General features: G+C 30.1%; 1 protein-coding gene across 1 annotated transcript; it reads left to right on the plus strand.

The window, feature by feature from the left end:
- Window positions 1-14,335: 14,335 nt before the first annotated feature.
- On the plus strand, window positions 14,336-15,229 carry TRIADDRAFT_58557 (uncharacterized protein; the record flags this gene model as incomplete). The annotated part of the gene is made up of 1 exon (XM_002114542.1): window positions 14,336-15,229. The coding sequence occupies one exon, from the start codon at window positions 14,336-14,338 to the stop codon at window positions 15,227-15,229; it is 894 nt and encodes a 297-aa protein (XP_002114578.1).
- Window positions 15,230-21,825: the final 6,596 nt, after the last annotated feature.

Here is a 21,825-nt window from a genome sequence, read left to right on the forward strand (position 1 = left end):
ACGATTCTTCTAATTACCTCTTTGGCAATGTTAAACACCTTGGCTAAAAATCGATGAAAATGCAGTGATATGATGGCAATACTGCAGAATTTATACCTGAACAGGTGGTATGAACATTGAGCTAAACCTTGTGGTCAAATTACAGTTATAGAGTTTGTAAACAGGAGGTATGGGATAGTAATACTATAGAAGATGAAAATTGACCTATGGACCGTATAATTGATCAAATGATCTTCGATCAGATTTTAACCTAACCAAGAATAGCGGAATGTCTGTTATAGGTGGGTAATAAAGTAACAACTGATACATCAATGCTTTTTAATAATTTTAATGGTATTTATCAATCTGCATAATGTTCTACCTCGTATTTTAGATTTCAGCAACAAATTCAGAATTTTATAGCAGTCTATAATTAATTAATATATAATATGTATCGTACATAGCTTGACCGTCTCTATAGTTCTAAAGATCAGATTGGAGCGCGCTACGACTCAATTTTTTCAGTTTTATCCTCCATTTTGGTTTAATAAAGATACTGACCCCTATTTACTACTTGCAGCTAATAAATTTAATGTATTGCTAATCGATGATGACGATACCAGCATGTTTTTTGACTTACTAGGGTTCAAAGTTCAGACCCGGAATATATCTACATAAACAATTTTATTTTTTAGACTTTGTGCGTTGTAAATACTGGTACAGTAGCATGGGGGGGGGGTTGCCACTTACAAGTGTCAAACTATATCAAGGAGCAATTGCTAAGGAGTTCATGAGGTATAGGTAAAGAAAGAAATATATCGAGCCAAATTGATACCATTTTTGCAATTACGTGCATGAGCGTAAGCTTTAGATTATTTAGGCTAGAGATATGGCTATGACGCGTTAATCATTTATGTATCGTTAAGCTTGCTGATCATCAAGATAAACCATGTTGTAGTAAATCTAGTCAACAGACATTATAGCAAAAGCTTAGAAATATTTACTAGTTGGTGCTAATTCAGAAAATTGACGATATTCCAATTTTATTTTGTCTACCTAACATGAAATTGAAACCAAGCATAAGATATGCATAGTCATGATGATTTAAACCTTTAATTACCGATTACGTCATGATGCCGCGGTACTATGCAGCTAATGTTCCTGAATTTACCGGTATACATCGAATATAGCATAAGCATGTCAACAGGATTATCCTGTTATGAACGACTTTTAGCAACCCATTACATCTACGGATATGAGTAAATCGGCTGATGCTTGTTTACCTAAGTAAAGAGCGAATATGCTAATAAAATCAATTAAACAGTATACATAAAACAATATCTCAACATATACAGTAGTATCGGTAATTTTATAAAGTGACTCTTACAATTTATAAAAAATTACGAATATCTACCCAGATAACTTAAATGATTGGATAAATTGTATTTATAATTGATTGAATTAATCATAATACAGCATATCCAAGTAAAATCACAGTGCGTGCATACCCACTATATTGTATAGTAGAGTTTATGTTATAATTATTTGAAATGTTTCCATTTCATAATAGTATCCCTACAGCATAAATGACTTTTAACAATAGTAGTGCTGATAGCACTGTGTTTAGTAGCATGTGTTCAGCAACAGTAATACAAATTCCACTCTATTTAGTTATTTCGTAGGAATTAAAACCAAATAAATGAATTTATGGGCTAATCAATAGATATAGTTCTCAAGAAATGAACTCCATGCAGTACTTAGGACTAAAGCATAGTCTAATTGATATGAATATCAGTAGAGACCAAGCTTATGGAGGTGGTGAAATTTCATCTGTTGCATAGTACTGTTAAAAGCGTTCGCTAGAAAATTTGTTTCTATATTCATATCCTTCAATCCTATGGCTGCTATTGATATCTTGAAAGCGTGTATTACTCAATAAAAATTTTTGAATTAACTAGGGAAAATAAATTATCAAAATAAATTATCAATTGAACGATTTTCTAATTCGATAATCTCCGTCTCCATATATCACGCAATAATAAGGTCAGCAAGTGTAGATAATGCCTATTTTGATTATAGTCCGCCGAGTATACAGATATTATAATCTTGGCTGTTGCTAGGAGATATTATAATCAATCACTACTTATGATAAAAATTGTTTACTAACTGAGTATCTGAAATCTTTATTCCATTAGAAGATATCCAAATATCGTAAAATGTTTCACAAACTGCTTGCATTGCTTTTATCTACCCAGTCATGATAAAATGAAATGGAGTAGCATATACTGTACAGTATCATAATTCACTAAGCTATGCTTAATTTCCATATAATTGTACGATGCTCTGACTTTAAGTAGTGTCTGAATATCCTTGAAAATTATAGTTTATATTCCAAAATAATTTTCTAAGTGTAGTAAATTCTAGTTTACTTACATACAACACAACTAAGACCAATACGTATGATCTTTATCACAAGCTGCATGATCATCAATGTAATCTACTACAGGGATAATTACTTTAATCACTATTACCTACGATTTACAGAATTAATCTAATTTGCTTTTAGCATTAGATAGATCTAACATTGTTAAGAAATCGTGATGCATAATGCATATTTACTACAGGAGAAATGATAACTTTTTTATCCTATATTTATAATAATAACTGGCAAATAAATGTGCTGATTTATTTATAGTAAGAGAGGGTGTGATATTATGTGTAGTAAATGTAAATTTCATTAAAAAATAATTTGCTCCACTAGCATTATTTTAGCTAATTGAGCGTTCAGTTTGATTCTCTACTAAGAAATTATTAGCGAAATAGACACGCTAACGGCAACAAACCATAACTAGTCAATTATCCCTGTCTTTTGTTTTGCTCAGCCTGTTTGAGAAGAGATGGCTGTTAGAATTTAAGGACAAGTTATTTCTTATTCATGCATGATCAATAATATTGTTAAAGGTTAGCTAAACTCATTCTGACAATGAATTCACTTTAAATCTATATGTATTCTAATAATGGTTCCGAAAAATTCTTGAAAATATATTGGCACAGCTAGCAAGCTCAAATGTTACAAAGAATTAGGAGCAAATTGGACTACAGTCGAACTATTATTTAAAATTTTATATAATATTTTCTTCTAATCAAGCAAAATGTAAAAGTTATTCGTGTATAATAAAGATGACTAGAGTATTGTTTCGAGTTAAAATGTGCATTTTATGACTTTTCTAAATTTGTGAAATCTCATCTTGAAATGGTAAGCAATTTTATGTTCAATGTAACCATAAATAGTAATTTATACGTATAGTGATATATAGTGATTACTTGCATACATGTAATAGTTCAAGCAAGTAGTTGCCAGCATAGGAGATGCTAATTTTTCTTCTTCAAAAATGGTTGAAAAACTAGCACATCCAACATCCTTGATGATATTATAAACAAATATTGAAGGCTACATTTCCAGGATATTCAAAATATAATCTACTTTACATTCTAAATTACAAGTAATTACATGATCAAATAGGTATAAAGAATTAAATGGACAAACGGTGGATACTATAAATCTGATATAAATGCAAAGTTATAGGCATGAGTCCCTTTTGGAAGCTGTAAGCATCGATTAAAATTGCTTATTATGTACAATGTCTACTTTAGTTTCTGTAAATCCTATCAAGAAAGAATACAGCGCTACCGTAATAAAGCGTTAAATTTAAGTATACTAATTTTTGATTCTTTAAAATACATACTAGTAGCTCTAAGTTAGATGCATGAATCCTCCAGTAGAAGCTATTAGCATCGATAAAAGCTACTCATTATGTATAAAATCTACCTTAATTTATCGGAAATTCTTTCAGAAAACAATACCGTACTAGCATAACAAAGCGTTCAATCTAAATATTCCAATTTTATTCTTCGAAATAGATACAGATAGCTTTTTCATTGATGCTTGAATGGAAAAGAATAATTTATTATTTGCATCAATCGCAACTTATTGTTATTGGTATAAAGCAATATTAAGTGAAGAAAAAATCACAATTGACAGCTCCTGTGATTATCATCCAGCTAATTGCAGCCCATTTTATTCGCTCTATACACTTAGTGGAATGTTCTAGGAAAGAATCATTAAAAAGGACTAATCTAAAAAATCCTAATTGTAGATAGGAATATTTACAATTCCTAAGTGATTGTTTTGTCTAAAATCAAACCCAATCATAACTTCCCAAACCCTGACGATATTAAAGATCAATGATATTATTAACGAATTGACTTTATTCTTGATTGATCATTCTTTATTTATTAACAGTGATGCTATTGCTTCCTTCCTCGTTCATTGATTATTGTGAAGATTGAATATTTTAAAAATTAATAAATCAAATGTCTGTGGTACTTTGAGTAATCTTTAATTATCGATGTCAAAGAAATTATTGAAGTGAACAGCGTTAAACAATTAGGATATGCTCCTGTTTTCGATTGATTGCTTCAATTTATACCAGAGCAAATTTAAAAAGAGGAATGGTGTTATAGATCGGATATGAGTAAAGCAGGAGGAGAAAACAGCCTGGATACGTGCTTAGAATATGCAATTGTTCAAAAACTAGCGGATTTAATTTATATTGTCACGAGAATAAGATATAATTTTAGTATTGATATAGTTTATATCATATATAATTTATTTAATTTATAATCATGATAAATAAATGGTAGAATTTCGATATAGCAGTCTTTCTTAAGTCGAATAAATTAAAAAATAGCGATTGAGTATTATTACTAATTAATACTTTAAAGCTATAACTTTAAAGTAGTGATATGCAATACATGTAGATCATGCAATGCATATCTTCTACAAATCTAGCTTGATTACCCATAGACTAAAACTTTTGTTTTGCCTCTAAGTGAAAGTTTTTCTTGGAAGCAGTTTAGGGTCATTGAATATTATTGGTAAATAAGATGAAAAGGTGTTCACTTCTAATTCTATTAATATTATATTATCATTATTGACAAGCGATATTGATTGCAATAGTTAAATCGCAGTCCAAACGACTACTTCGATGTTAATATTTCAGCCAACCACGTTTTAGCAAACATTGACATGGCTAAATTTTGTTACCTAGTATCTATAACGGTGAAGTTAATCTGGTAATGTAAAGTAGAAAAGTAACTTTGCATCACAGAAATCTTGGATCTCTTGTCAGCGCGTTACCTTTCAATGCTACAACAAATTTATTCCGGACTGTTAGCCAGTAGAAAATTAGATGATTTTAAAGACGACGCTGTCTTAATCGCGTTCTTCTTTTTAATATTAATAATATCGAGCAAAATATTGTGTTATCAATAGTAAACCATATCTTATTATCTTTCTAACCAGACCCATTTTGACATACGATTCTATAACAACTGTAGAGTAGAATTAATGGCTTATAACGGTTTCTGTAATTACAGCACTAAGGTATTATACTTGAAGTTAGAATTTGAAAATAAGGATTCTTTGATGGAGAATTATGTCAATGTTGTTTTTAGAAAGACATCATAAGTTTGCATCATGGTGGATAGATACTGTTGAGCTTTTGTGATTGATTAATTTTAATGCGATAAAAATAAACGTCATTGAATTGGCAGTTGTTTATTACAATTTCGAGATTTAAAGTTTATATAAATTTACTAACTTAAAACAGATGCTAGACAAACTTGTTTACGTACATCATATAAGAGTTATAGTGCGTGTTTATGATTTGGTTGATTAATATATTATCGATAGAGGTAAAAGCTGAAGTAATATATGCAGCTTTATACTTTCCATACATAATATCGACCGTTTATATTTTTAGCTTAGCAGATGGATCATTCTTTATTCATAAGTGGGATGAATAAAAGGAGTGAAAAGAGTTTTTTGATTATTTCAAGTTGAATTCCGTTTAAAATTTACTGGAAGATCTACTAAGAATAGGAAGGCAGATTGATTTACTGACAGATATAAAATTAAATTCTCATTTCAAACTAACCAGAAGTCAACTTATGAGCTTCTTTGCAGGTTATAGATAACCTCATTCTAAACAATCATCATAATAATAAATGTTTCACCAGGGAAAAAAAGAATGAACTGATAGAAATGGGAAAATATTTAAATGCCATTAATAATGGATAGTCAATGGAATAATGAATATAAGTTTAATATCTTATAAATTATCGGTAGATCATTTCATCAATTCTTAGGATGATTTTAATAGAATTAATAAAATCAATATAAATATCTATAGGAAACACGTGAAAATTATATCGTACGGCTTTCATAATCTTCTCAACTAGTTTGAATAAGATAAATAAAGTATTAGAAATCTAATATAGTATACATTAAAAGATGAAACAAATACTCGCAGATGTGATAAAGTATTGGATGATTCATTGAACATTGTTTCACATACAGTTCTCGTTAATAATTTCGAAGTAATAGTATCAATTTCCATTAACTGCAGGGATTATCAACGGTGATCAAATTCTCGCATTTATGGTAGCTCAGCTCATGGTAAGCAAATAATAAAGCTTTCATTCGTCCATTTTTGCTCTCTTATAATTATGTTGCAACTATTTCGTGAACTTATCTTTGATGTTCATCTTGTTTTCACAATCGACGTTTATACTAATGTTTTTCTCCATCAATCTCACTTTTGTTCACTGTACTAGAATTGTTTTTCCTATTTATTAGCAATACGGTATAAATGATATTATTTTAAGTAAGATACATATCCGCTATGATCTTGTTTTCATTTAAATTATGGCAGGATTAGTTAGCGCAATACACTTATGTTGCAAACTAGTTCTGAGGCAAGGTAGCGAAAAAGCTAAATCTACAAAATCTTCTTCCTGAAGTATCAGAGCACTAAAATACCTCTAGAAACGCTTCGGAATAGTTATTCCTAGTCGTACAGATTCTCCGTGATTTGTACGCCTTTAACTTTACATTAAGTACTACATTTAAGAACTAATACAAAATCTCGGGTTTTACACTATGCTATTTTACAGTAACTAGAAGTTATAGTTGGTATCAAACGATAACGCAGATAGTAAATTTATATTTGAATGCTAGATTAATAAGTTGATATTCAAGGGCATGGATATCCGATGACTAATAAAAGATAGTTAGATTAAAATATGTATCAAAACACAATATACAATCTAACGTAAATTAGTCACAAGAACATATCGGAGCACAAGATATGTACGGTATAGCCTATCTCGTAATCTAAATAAAGCCATACCAGTAAACATCGCTAACTTCTCTACGGTGAGATGGCAATATGAATCCATGGCCTTTTATCATATTTACATTTGTTATAATGATCAATAAATCAATCATCAACATTAGTTGATCAACGCTTCCCTTCCATGACATTAAAGTTCAGTTATTTTGCTTATTCCCTAAGAAGACACGTATACATCCCATTTTCTGGAATTTACAGCGATTCTTCTTTTCGGATAGCTCCTTGTCAATCACTTCTGTCGTGATTGCTTCATTCAATATGTACGGCATTTTACTAACTTTAAATCAAAATTTTTTCTCTTTGTTATAATGTACTTCACTGTCTGTCATTTCATCTTCCTTTAATCGTATCAATTTGATTAAAGCAATAAAATTGATAAAAAGAATAAACCGCACATATTTCTAGTATAAGAACAACACCATTAAGACTAAATACAGATGCATTAATAATGCCGATGAAGAAGCCATGGTGAGCAATATATAAAATCTTACTTAAACTATAGATAAGACATGTGATTTATGCTGAACTTATTTATTTATAGCATAGATCTCATTTCCTTCTATGTACTGTATACACATCCTGGAAAAACTCCTATACCAGTACAATATATATTTTGTCACTACTTTTTATTAAGCGTATTTTCATATAATTACATTGCAGTTATATAAGATGTTTGCAAAATAAGATTTCATTTTATTGACCATTGACACTTTACTCTATTCGTCGGTACTCATTTTCTTTTAGTCACTTTGTAGTTACTTCGTATATATATTTCTAGCAAAAATCTTGAGCCTTTTCTCTGGATAGATAATTATTTAAGTTATTTTAATTTACTGTCAGTATTATAAACGACATCACGATAGATATACGAAACTTTCGAATACGTAGTTTCACTTGGACCAAGGTATATTCTATTGCTTTCTGTTCTAGACGAATAAATATTTATAATCAAGGATTATATCACAGAATCTCAATCTTTTGACCCTGTTATTCTTGCAAATAATATCAATTATTAATATTATCTTTTATCTGAATAGACGAGAAAAAGTGCTTGTAGTATATCATATAGTCTAATTGAAATTGTTTAGACTGATCAAATAATCATCCCAGGATAAATTGTTCACAAATATTTTCAATATATCAAAGCTTTTACGATTGATTGATATTATTAATTAAACTGTTATCGATCATTCTAATTATTATTATACGGATAGAAGCAGGTGTTTTATTCGCAGTTAGTGTTGACAATTCTATTTTATAACAAATCTTGAGCTATTGAACATTCGTGATGCCTTCAATTAAAAATGCAAATTATTACGTACTGGCGACTGATTACATTATTTAATCAATTCAGTAACCGAATTTCACAACAAAATTATAGCATCACTTGATTTATGTAATCTTAATACCTTTGTTACGATTATTCAAATCAGTTTCTGAAAAAAGTAAGTATTTTATTGCTATTGGTTTTAATTTGAACGTTAAATATTAATAATCGACACTTTTAAAGTCTCCAGTAAGGGTTATTATTAGCTATTGATCTAATTTGTTGTTCAAATATGGTATAGCATTGGCTGACAGTAATTGATTGTTAGCATTTAGATTTAGGGAAAAGATTACTTAAAGTTGAGGCTGTTGGTGGAAGTAGAGAAGAAAGAGTAAAAGAAAATACGTTATATTTCAAGAATAATCAAGCAACTGATCATGATCATTACTAATCGTTGCATTGAGTTGAACATAAGAAGGTAAATTAATCGTTTTATAGATAAATATTCAATTAGAAACTGCATAATTCTCCCTTAACATTGAAATTTTGACTGCAAATACTGAAAATATCAATAAATTCAATATTGTAGTGATATTTAGGAAAAGAGGAATTTTAATCCATCCACTTCCAACCAATCATTTGGTCTAAGCCCTAACAGAATACTCTATATCATGGTATGTTGTGTGAAAGAACATGATTATGGTACTTAAATGGTTAAAAATTTTGCATGTATGAAGTTTAGTAATTGCAATATTCTGCTAACTGGATAACACTGATATCTTCATATAATATAGGACTTTTTCGTTGATTTAGAGTTTCTTAGCTTATAATTTTTTACCTTATTTATACCCTACATATAATGTGGCTGTTACGGTGAACTCCGGGAATTAGTTACTCTCGGGAATAAGCAGCAATCTCTGCAGTATACTTGCTCAAGAATGAATTGATATTAAATCTTGTTAATTACTTTTATTTCTATAATTTTAATAGCTTTCACGTAATAGAGGAATTAGCTGTGAATTCAAAATTAATTCTTTCTTTTATATAGCACCTATAATGCGATGTTAATGCTTAGGACTACATCTTAAATCTATGTTTATGTTTCATGAAATAATGGTAATAGCCAGAAAGCACAAAATGCATTAGTTATGAATTTGAATCGTGGCTTTAATTTACCTACCGAACCTTAAAGAAGGGAATTATTTGATGAAGCTTTCTTAGTTCAATTCTCTTCTAATGATATTATAAAATATCTAATCTTAAGCATTCAAAGGTATTATTTAAACAGTTAGGATAGCATTTTAGCAATTGTAGGGCAAAGTTAACATGTGATTGAGAACCGATGTTCATTAAATGTACTCTATTTTCCTTCTTTTAACTCAAAGCAGAGTTTTCAAATCTTTCTGACAGCAATTCAAATTACTTAAACGCAAAATATGTCAAAATTATTCAATTTAGAAATGAATTAAAAACTTGTAGAAAGGACGAATAGGCAATTATTTTGACGATGACATGATGTAATGTAAATTAATTCATCAAAGGGCTAGAAAAATTATCACTTCTATGTTGTAAATTTGACCTGATAATTTTAATCCACTTACATTATCTACTTTTGATGAATAAACAGCCAGTTTGCGGCCTTTTATAATACTTTAATAGATAAACTGGAAATTGACCTTTCGATAAACATACACTCTATTGGCCTATACAATCATCAAGCTTACTTTCATCAGTTCTATACTGATTTCGGAATACATTTAAAATTTTCCTCAAGTAATTTTAAATTAGCCTTGTCTAATATGCCACATTATGAATATTATCATCATGAAGCTATTTGAATATAATAATCATACTCATCTACTTAAACATCAAAAAAATTTTAATCTATTTATCTATTGACTTCTGACTATATAGTACTGAATGATTTGAAGGAATCATCTTTTTCTTCGTCAGACAGCAAATCATTTTATGAAATAAGCTTCACGAGGAGGCAGGAGGGGAGGGTCGATAGCTTAGAGCACATGATTATTGCAGTGTTACAGTGTTAAATACTGTATTACAGTAGAAATAACTATGTTAGGATAATTCTGTTAGACTATCCTTATTTAGTTAACTTCTAATTTGGATATACTGTATTTTAATATAGCACTGACTTTTTATGACAGTGACACTTATACACATACTGAAATTAATAGTTCTAATAGGGAATGCAAATCATCTGCTTACAGTTCGAATCATTGTGATTGTAATTTACTTATAGTAGACTGTAAATTATCATGGAAATGTTCCGTGATAGGACATATCGTAATCTGACTATTCTGTATTAGTCATTATATGTCTATGTTCGTAAATACTGTTGTCTGCATTAAGGGAGCAGTAGCTAAAATTAATATCTAATTCAGTAAATGATTCTAATGTTAATTGTATTAACTATGACTCATGAACTATTGAGGAATAGTATATAAATGCAGTATATCGTGAAATAAAGAAGAATTGTCCAACTTAGTGTTTAACGTAAAATACGAGGCGTTTAAGTCTTTGTGTAGTCTGCTAGTAGAGCAAAAGTGTTTGTGATAGTGCAGATATCGTTCCTTGATACGTGGTTCAAGGAATTGACTTATTGATCGTATATTGCGTTATCTTGTTGCAAAGCTGTTTTGTGACATGCAGTAAATAAAATAGATCAAAATATCTGAGATTGGTCTAAGACAAAAGAACGAGGAAAAGGTATCAGTTTGAAAAGAAATAATCAATGTCTTATTGATTAAGTTCATTGCAATACCTATCTCATGGAGAAGTTATTTATAGATTGTAAATGAGGAAAATTATTATATTCTCTATACATATCAATAAGTCAATATATTGTAAAGAGCCAAAAAATCTTTTCTATTTTCTATTTTATATTCTGTACTAGGATATAAACTATTGAGTCATTTAATTGTATTCGTTTATAGTTAGTTCAATAGTCATTATAGGAACAGAAATAGTTATTACTTGCGACCATTTATGAGAAGATGTCATTTTTATTATTTTTAATAGAATGGCTTAACTTATTAATACGTGCAAGATCTATATACAGGACATGATATCTAACCGCAGCTTCCACAAGCATCCATAAAATGTTGTTTTATCCTTTAAGCCAATATTGAGCATACTGCAGTCTATCAAATGATATATATCTACAAAAACACTATCGCACATGCACAATACTGGATATAAAAATTAGTTATTAACTTACTTAAATAAGTATAATCAATGCTTAATTTGAATGATTTAAAGATATTACTAAATCAACTTAAGTATCGAGAAATATTTACTTTTTACAAACTATTGATATAATAGCATTTTATTTATTATATTATTCACCCCTTAGTAATAGACTGCAGTTGGTAATCAAAATATTTATTACTATCGCAATACATTTTCTACTTCGTAGCCTTCAATCTCATTACAATAAATAGAAGCATCTCTCGTTTCAGAAACATCTAGCAGGCTTTTTTTATCGATTATGAGCTTTTGTCTTCTAAAATAGTCTCCTCGTTTAGATCAAGACAGTTAATAGAAAGCTTTTGTAGTTCATGATGCATTACAAACATCTTTTATCTACTTTAGACCTGTATTTTACTGTCATTCTTTCTCTTTCAAATCAACAGACAGAAATATGTTTAGTCCAAGATACATCAATAAAACTTTATCTGCCTTAGAGCTCTACCTTATATAATAGTCTTCCATATCTAAGTCAATAAACAGAACTTTTATAGTCCAAGACATGTCAAGTACAAAAAACTCGAGGTATTATGGATTACTATCGTAAATAATAGTCTCTGATGTCCAAATCAACAAATGGAATTGTACTACATTTTGTCTAAGAAAGAACAAATAGACATTTCATTAATGCAGACTTATTCAATCAGTCATAGTTTAAAACCTACTTAGGATTCAATGAAATTTAAAAAATTTTTTATAATAAAGAAGTAACTGTCAGTCAAAGTTCAATTATCTTATCGGCTAATAATGATCGATCTAAATCGTATGAAAATTGTTGACTTACGGTATTTTAACTAAACAGCAACAGTAAAAAAATCGTTGACACAAACATCTGACAGTTAAATAATGTCGCAATATCGAAACGAGTAATTAGTCGCTGTCTTTGAAGTCGTTTTTTCTTGTCTGCAATCATCGCAGTCACTATGATAAGCATCTTTGTATAAGTAAAATTGGCAGCTTTATTTCATTGATGCATAAACAACTTGGTTTAACGATAAATGACACTCGAAAGCAGAAAATATAATGAAAGAGATAGCCATCGAGTGTACGTTATTACATATTCAATCTATCTAATAATAAGGTAGTGACTCCAAAACAAAAATGTTGCCTTAGAAACGAACTATTTATGATAATTTCACTTCGATACTGCGGTATAACTAAATTTTCCCTCAGTAATTGGTTTTATCGTATAATTGTGATCAGTGTACTGCATTTGGACTCATATCCTACATTTGTGATATTGAGACTGTAGTTAGATAAAAGTATTATTTTTTTCATTTTTATGGATGGTTTGTGTTTTAAAATTATGAACTATTGGCATTGCTGCTGTAAGGAATAAGTGGAATATCAAATTACCTTTTAACACAATTTGAACCAAAATTGATTGCTGATGACGTAGCGCAAAAATCACTTAGTCATCATTTTACTATCTCTAGTCTCATCCAAGTTAAACTAGGCTAAACTCTAATTATTATCTGATAGTAAAACTAAAAGTACTAACAATTACGTTTTGGTATCTCTTCACAGACTGACTTGATTCTTGACTTCCGATATATTCTTGACAAATAGATTCTTTATTATTTCACTAGCATATAGAAAAAACTCTTCACGACCTTTTATTTATACTTGCTTATGAAATGAATTTTATTAAGCCGTAGCAAATGAAGCTTATTATAATCTAGGGTGTTGTAATACGCCAACAGATAAGCTTGATGCTGACATTTAGCAATTTTATTCCTTTTCTTTCTTATAATTTACTCTAGCAAACATTACTATTGTGTAATACATCATACGAAAGGCTTTTTATCCATTTAGACATATGATAGTATTACGAGTTATGATATCGTTTACAAACAACTAAATAAGAACTACAGAACGGTTCATTTTCTCTCTGATTTAAAATTTTATCTCCAAACCAAAATAATCTTTAAGCATGTCCAATCGATAGATAGCATATACTCTTTTTTGTGACAATAAGCTAAAGGTTAATATAGAAAGCGAAACATTATAAATTTTACAGAAGGATCATTTACAAGACTATCGCTAAGTGACTTAAGTAGTTGACTTTTATGATCATTATATGATTACCCGTATTTGACAAGCTCAAAGAATATTTTGGGTAGTAAATAAAATTTTAAATCGGATGGAAAAAAATGCAGCTATATATGTTCTTATTTCGTTGTTTGCAAACGATATTGCAGCTCAAAACAATATCATGTGTCTAAATGGATAAAAAATCTTTGGAGAATTTGATCCATGATGACGCAATATTCCCTTTGAATAAGGGTGTTATCATAAAATGTTATATTTACAATACTCTACATAAATATGTCTCGATAATATCTATTTCAATTTTGATTCCATTTGTCTTTCATGTCTCTAATTGTCTGACCAACTATATTCTTCTTCTTCTATTATACAGTGGCAAAATTTAAGTACGGATCTTATCGCAGATTATCACCCTCTTCAAAACGTATGGATTGCAAATGTCTCTTTAACAGCTCGAGATCGCTATATTCGCATCGGCCTTTATAGTGTGCTATCGTTAATCACAATTTTGGGAAATATGCTAGTCTTTTTAACTTTCTATAAACATGCATCATTACGCACAACCTCCAATCTATTTATCATCAATCTAGCTATAACTGATTTATTAACTGGAGGAATTAAAGATACATTATTTATTTATGGTCTAACTTCGTATAATTGGCCGAAAAGTGCAATTCTATGCTCATTTGTGGGCTTTATTAATTGTGTTTGTTACGTTGCGACTGTATACACGTTAACAGTCATAGCTGTATTTCGCTATCTTGCAATTGTCTGCAATTTGGGCAGAAAAATTAAGCGTAAGCATTCCATCTTGACTATCGCTTGCGTTTGGATCTACAGCTCTGCATGCTGTTTAATGCCTATTATTGGATGGAGCCGCTATATCTATGAACCTACGGAATGTACTTGTGTACGTAGTTTAGATAAGAAATATTATTCCTATACGATATACATTCTAGTAGCAGATTTTCTATTACCATTATCCGTGGTGTCGTTTTGCTACGGAAATATTTTTGCAAAGATGAAAAGAAATCATCACCACATTAAGCGTGATCTAAGTGATGGACAGAAACTTGACGTTGCGGAAAAGTTATCGCGGAGGGAAGAGATTGTCGCGCGGCGTATGTTTATTATCTTGGCTGAGCATGTCGTCTGTTTTTTACCTTATACAATTATTGTTACGATGTTGGCAGCGAATGGCGTTGATATTGAGCCAGTTTGGTATTTTATTGTTGGTTACTTACTTAATTTAAACAGTGCTCTCAATCCTGTTACGTATATTGTTGTCAATCCTAGGCTTAAGAAGGGCTATATATCAGTCATTTGTTGCAAAGATAACTTTACGCGAGTTAAGCCAACAAAGGCTGGAGGTAATCAGGGTTTTCTAGAACTTCGTAATGTAGCAAAGTAATCAACTAAAGTTTGCTTATAGATCGCTTCTATATCCAATTTATTCCTGAATCAAATTGTAATAAATATACACACTTTCTTTCTGTCTTCCTATCCTACATAATGAGCTAAAAGCTAGGATGTCTATTATTTATAAAGTCTAACCGTATATTGATTAATATACATGAAATGTTCTGTTTTGTTATAACCAATATCCCCTAGTTTATGTTATTTGAAAGAAATACCATAACAGGCTAAACCACAAATTTATTTTATAAACTTTCTCAGTCACACTTGCAGCAGCAACATTCTAATAATATAATAATTAACTCAAGCTAATTTATATGGTATGAGTGAGTTTTAGTCAATTTTTTGCACCATTAAAAATGTTCTTTCTTTAAATTGATTATATTATCAATCAATATCTACAATTAATTCATGTCTTGAAGTATGTTATGTATTCTTTCAATGAGCCTGTTCCTGAATAGTTATGATAAATTTCGGTCTGTTATAGCAAATAATCCCCAAGTTTTGTTCAACACATTAACTTGCCTGTGAATTTATAGACTGCAATATTCAATAATCCTAATATAAGTCTTGTAATAAATTCCACGTAATAAAAAAAGATTGACAGTGATTCTATCTACCTACTGTATATGCCAAACGCGATTATAGTCTAATAAGATCAGATAGTAGCGTAAAATAGCCCTAATTCATATCATTTGTGAGTAAAGCGTCTTAATCATAATAACGCTAATAGTTTATTTCAAAGTTTTTCACTCTTTGAGAAAGAAATTACTGTATTACGTGCTGATATGTAGTTGTTAGAGTTTTTATTTTTTCACTGTTAGAGTTATCGCGTCGATTATTCCTCTGTTCAAATAAGTGATACCAAACAAATTAATTTCCTTATTAAGCTATAATTTATTCATAATGCTGTTCAATGATAAATTGATATTAATTATGATCTCATAAGGCAAGGCTTGTGATAGTATCAATCTTGACGAGATTAAATCGTCTAATTTGACTATAGGTGTTGACAATTAGCTTGCAGTGGAGTCAACTGATGATATTACATAGCAAAACATCCAATTTTTTTATAATCAACTTAGTTTACTATATAATTAAAGATTAATGTTAATTCATTATCTTAGTTAATTATTGTTTTGTGGTGCAATGTGCATTATGTAATGACAGCGATTACTACAGAAACATCAAAATATACCTTTCGGAATTGCTGGTAATGATTAGTCGTCGTCGCTTAATTCGTTTATTTCGTAAATGCATTTAAAGGATATAGCAAAACTTGAACGGATCTTGATCATCCTAGCATTATTCATTGGTTATAAGCATATGACTACTGCAAATTTGCGAGACACTGTAATCCATAGTAAAAATCAATATTTTCTTCAGTAATAACAAATGAACAGTTACCGTAAAGTCAAATAAGAGCATAATATCTATAAGGAAGTACGCTCAATTCTTATAATTTCTACATTAGTATCGCTCCTACTATATTTGAGGCTGAGCTTGTTCAAGTTTCACGTTCTTAATTACAGTCTCTTGCAAAGTACAGGTACTTTAAGCTTTTAAAACACGATCGAAATATTAGGATATAACTTTTGATACACCAAATAATCACAAGCTGTAAAAAAAATCGAGCTATAAGAATACGAGAAAGCATTATTGCTCTTGGCCGTCTGAATCACGAATCATATCTATGATCTGGTAAACTGTGTACTATATAGTCTTTTAGCTATAATAAGCAACTGTCGGCACCAAAGACCGTTTTACGATAATTCACGCTATAAATGGTTTTCAGTAATCACTTATTTACGTAATAACGTAAAAATGGCTATATAAATAAAAATCAATACTGTAATATATCTGAGATACCCACAATAATCAGTGATCCTAATTTACAATCTACATGGATGTGTTACTATTAATTGCAAAAATATCTCTCACAAATTATAATCCAACAAATAGTTTTAGCTCGCCGGTATTATGATGCGGCAGGATCCAAACATATTTATAGTTTACGAGATTAGTTTCAATTTTTGAGATACCTAGCTCATCGTCTTGTCACTTCCCTTTGCCCAACTGCTAAGTTACTACAGTATGGCTTCTGCAGTCATCGACTACACTACAGTTAGATTTATCATACGTAAATTGTACGACATTATTACTTATTTGGCATTGGAAAAATGTGATATAATCATGCTTTATAATAAGTTCAAGTTATTAAGTAAAATTATTGTAATTTTAGTTATACATTAGGCCTTGCTACTATTTTAATTTTAATAAACAATGTATGTTGCTCTTTTAAATTGAAAAAATTTGTCTAAAGTCTCTTAGCTGCGCCTGCTAGGGACTAAGGTTCTAAGCTCTCTTTAGATTAGCAAGTTAAGGAGCACCTAGTAGAATTACTGAATGGGAATGTAATGTAGAGCTGTGTAAGATAATCTTATATTGTTGCAAAAGTAGTTATAAAGATCAGTCAGGAAGGATAGAAATCTAAGCACATCATACATACTCCTGGAATAACTCGTAGCTTGGACAAGAATGATAGAAATGTCGGTAAATATACAGCTTTCTGAGAAAATCCTATCCCAACCGCTAGGTCCTTTAGCACCTAACCTGTGCCTCTACCATGGATTAGTAATCCTTGACTCTATATCAGCATTATCCACATATTTCTGTAGCAAGGTGTTGCTATTAATAGGTGCTATAGATCAATTTTAGTGACTTTTATATAAAAAATCGATATCTATAAGTTCACAAAGCAAATCCCAGTAACTATCCAGTGCCTCGCAGGTTTTAAGGTTATATCGTATTTTAATCTAAATTGATACCGCATCAGTTTATTATAAATAGGCAATATGATGTTTATATCCTCAAATATCGCATGTAATGATAGTATCGTATAAGTGGTATTAATTACTTAAAGAAATTTTCTAAAGTCATGGAGCTTAGCGATAATGCTTTTTCACCACAATTGATTATTTTTCAAATCTATTACGGTGATGAAAAATAGAAATTAACGAATAAGCGTTCAAAAATGAATAGTTAAAATACAATTGCCTGACATAAACCCATTAAGTAGACGCTATCTGCATTATTTATTTATTTATAAATATCACGTTTCTATAAATCATTTTAATAATGCACTCTGATCTCCAAGTATGAATAACAAACTTTGGAGAACTACTTTAGAGCAATTTGAGAAAGCAAAATAAATTATTTCTCATATGGCTTGCCTTATAGTAAAGATAGATGTAGCCTTCTAGGAGACAACTTTCCTTCTTTAAATAATAGGAATATATGTCATTTATCTTCAGAATTGATAATACCGTATATTATAGCTGATTGGTCATTGCCTTAAGAACTTACTGTGCTGCATTCATCGAAATAAAAAATAACAAGCTTCTGCGATGCTAACAACATATTAAATGTAATTTTATCCGCAATTTCATATATTGTCTGCCGTATATCTTCGATATTATCGTCGAGAAGAGTTACCATGCGGATTTTTCGTTTATTAACAGTGCTTCAATCCAATATTTCTAGACTAATTGCATTAATTAAATTATATTAATAGACTGTTTAAATTATATCAGTATATAAGTACTACAATTTTGCTTAATATACCTTTAATATCCCGCAAATCGATATGAGACCTTCGAATCAACTCTACTTGTAAAAAGAGGAATATCACAATCTATCTTAGCATTGTCGACGTATGGGCAGTATGCAGCTCATTCGCTTTTAGTCCTGTTCAGGAAATAGTGATGCTAGTTAGAGTACGTGTTTTCAGTGCTTACGCATAGTCTAATTCTATACTAACAGTCTAAACGGCTGATACTTTTACGGTAAACCAGTATATATTTTATGATTATATATAAAGCATATGGATACGGATGAATTAATGCTTAATTTGAACTTAAAATTTAGTTACAACAATCAATAATTAATCATCTGCTACGTAATTACTGGTTTTCCGAAATTAGCATAGTTCATGGAACATGAAATTTACTATAGGATGGATTAGATTCCGAACTTTATAGCATTAATGATACCAGAAAATGATGGAAATCATTTTTACTAGAAAGTACTAATAATTATATGAAGTAGAAGATAATAATTGTTTATGTACAACATAATAATAGATACAGCTGTTGCCGTTATCGTATTACATCCGAAGTAGTACTACCGATCCTTTACATTAAACCGGTAATTACTTGGAACGTCCAACTTATGAAACAAATGATGAAAAGTTTAAGTCACACTTAAAGCCAAAAGAACTATATTTGAAGCGATAAATAAATCCAGAATTATTCGTAGCTAGCTTTTATCCTCAGGTATTGCATTATTTTCATTACTACAGGTCCTACATCAACTTAAGTATGGGTATAATTAATATAATTTTTTTAATTTAAATCAAGTCTGGATTACATTTAAAAATTTAGCTACGGCCCCCTACAGAGTTGTTAAATTCGAATAAAGATCGTAAATCTTATAGATCATTAGCTAATATAAACTTACTATTGTAAAATAGATACATTAAAGATTTTATGGCTCTTTCTACTTCTAAGCGCTTGTCGTTATGTATTATGATGTATTTCAAATATGCTAGCACATTATTATTTAATTAATAACTACTGTAGATATATTATAATTTAGTTAGAAGTTTTTAAATATTTTCTCGGTTGCAACTTCGATCATAAAATACGGTAGAAAATACTAAAATAGGCAGTAATTTTCAAAACTGGAAAATTTAATCACCATGCGATTAACCGTTCTATAGAAAATTATGCAATTGAAGATTATAACCTATGTATCATTTAAAAACTATTATTAGATGACTCTTTAAATGCGAAAGCCTCGCAATAATGGAAATGAAGGGTAAAAATGACAACTGTACGCATACAGTACGCGAGATGAACCTGAAGATTAGAATACATTAGATCATACTATTTAATTATCGTTATCAATTATTCATATCAAGATATAACCCTGAATTATGAAATTTTACGTCTGTGAGATATCCTTTCAATTGATTATTTTCAGAATCAAATAACTAAGTTAGCTTAAAAATAGAATTTTCCTTATTCACCTAAAATTACGTCCATAATTTGTTGATGGTAGTAGTTAGTGCTAGTTTGTGCTAGTTAGCGATAGTTAAATTGTATAATTGATTTAAATTGTGCTTTGAAAGATTGATAATGATTTGAAAATCCTAGATGCTTCAGCTATTACCACTACATTCGGATATCTTCAGTAAGAAATCTAAAGCTAATACTATTTTAAGTAGTTTTTTTGTGTCAGATTCGTTACAGGAATGAATTGAAATAAGTAGTTGCGGGTTGGCAAATTTGTAGTTATTTCTTTCCTAAACAGTAGCTTTTGTGAACGATAAAAGGCTATTGTGTATCGTTTTGATTTGCAAAGTATCTCAGAAAATGTATAAAATCGAAACGGTTCCTTGAAATTAAAAGTAGCTTTTAATTCTTGTTGGCGATAATTAGGCGATGACATTCAAGAGACTTGAAACTTGGGACACTGATGCAAACTGAAAATTTAAAATAATTTCAAAGAGGCTATTTGCTCTCTTCACTGCATAAAGTATACGACCGTAGAATACGTTAGGTAACTGATTTTAAATTTAATTCTTATAGATGATTAATTAAGTTTACGTAAAGTTCCTAATTTGAATCAATGACGATAGGTTATTGATTACTCGTATAGTAAGTCTGGGAGTCACTTCACAATTTGCATGTTTCAAATAAGGCGGTGCCGATTATATCTTTATCGGCCAATTTCGGACATCAGCCGTAACCTATATACTGCATAACCGAAAATTGTGCCTGTATCAGGTTTTATCCTGGCGAAAAACAGTTACTAACAGTCTCCAATGTAAACATTTTTTCCAACCATAGCCTCTACTTTACTGAAATTTTGGTTACTTAATTTTTACTCATTTACACAGTGTTATATTAAAAATAGCTCAACTGTGCCAATTAAGAATCTATCTGGAATAATTACAATAGTTTAATTGCTTTAACTGAAGCAGTATCGAGTATCTAAGTTGATTTGCTTTTTAAACCAATTTCCAGATATAAAAATGCGATAATTCGCAAAATTGTTGACAAAGAATTATTATTTAATACGGAAACCGTGACACTGCATCTAATTAATTCATTGCTGAACTAATAATTAATTTAATTCAATCCTATCTATCTGCCATCTAGTATACCAGATTCTTTTGTCGTTACTGTTAATTGATAAATAAATTATTAACAGATTCTAGCAATTATTGATGAAGAAAGTCACTTTAGTGCCAAAGAGAAGGAAAAGCTATTTTATGTGCTTTTTGCGCAAAGAACTAATTTACGTCATATTTTATATCTAATACACTGATAGTAACTCTGGATCAATGTAAGTAGCTAGGCCGAATAGGGAGGTGTGCTAGGACGTCCAGGCTGGCCTTAGTAAGCAAGAATACACTGATAATGCCATTTTTTCGGACTGACAAGCCTCTTATAAGCTTTGAACGCCAATATCTGTTTGGCTTAATGATTGATTATTGGTGATATTTTTCACCTTCAAGTTTCAATT

The sequence above is a fragment of the Trichoplax adhaerens genome, genomic scaffold, assembly GCF_000150275.1.
Source record: "Trichoplax adhaerens TRIADscaffold_8 genomic scaffold, whole genome shotgun sequence".
NCBI classification, from domain to species: Eukaryota; Metazoa; Placozoa; class Uniplacotomia; order Trichoplacea; family Trichoplacidae; genus Trichoplax; species Trichoplax adhaerens.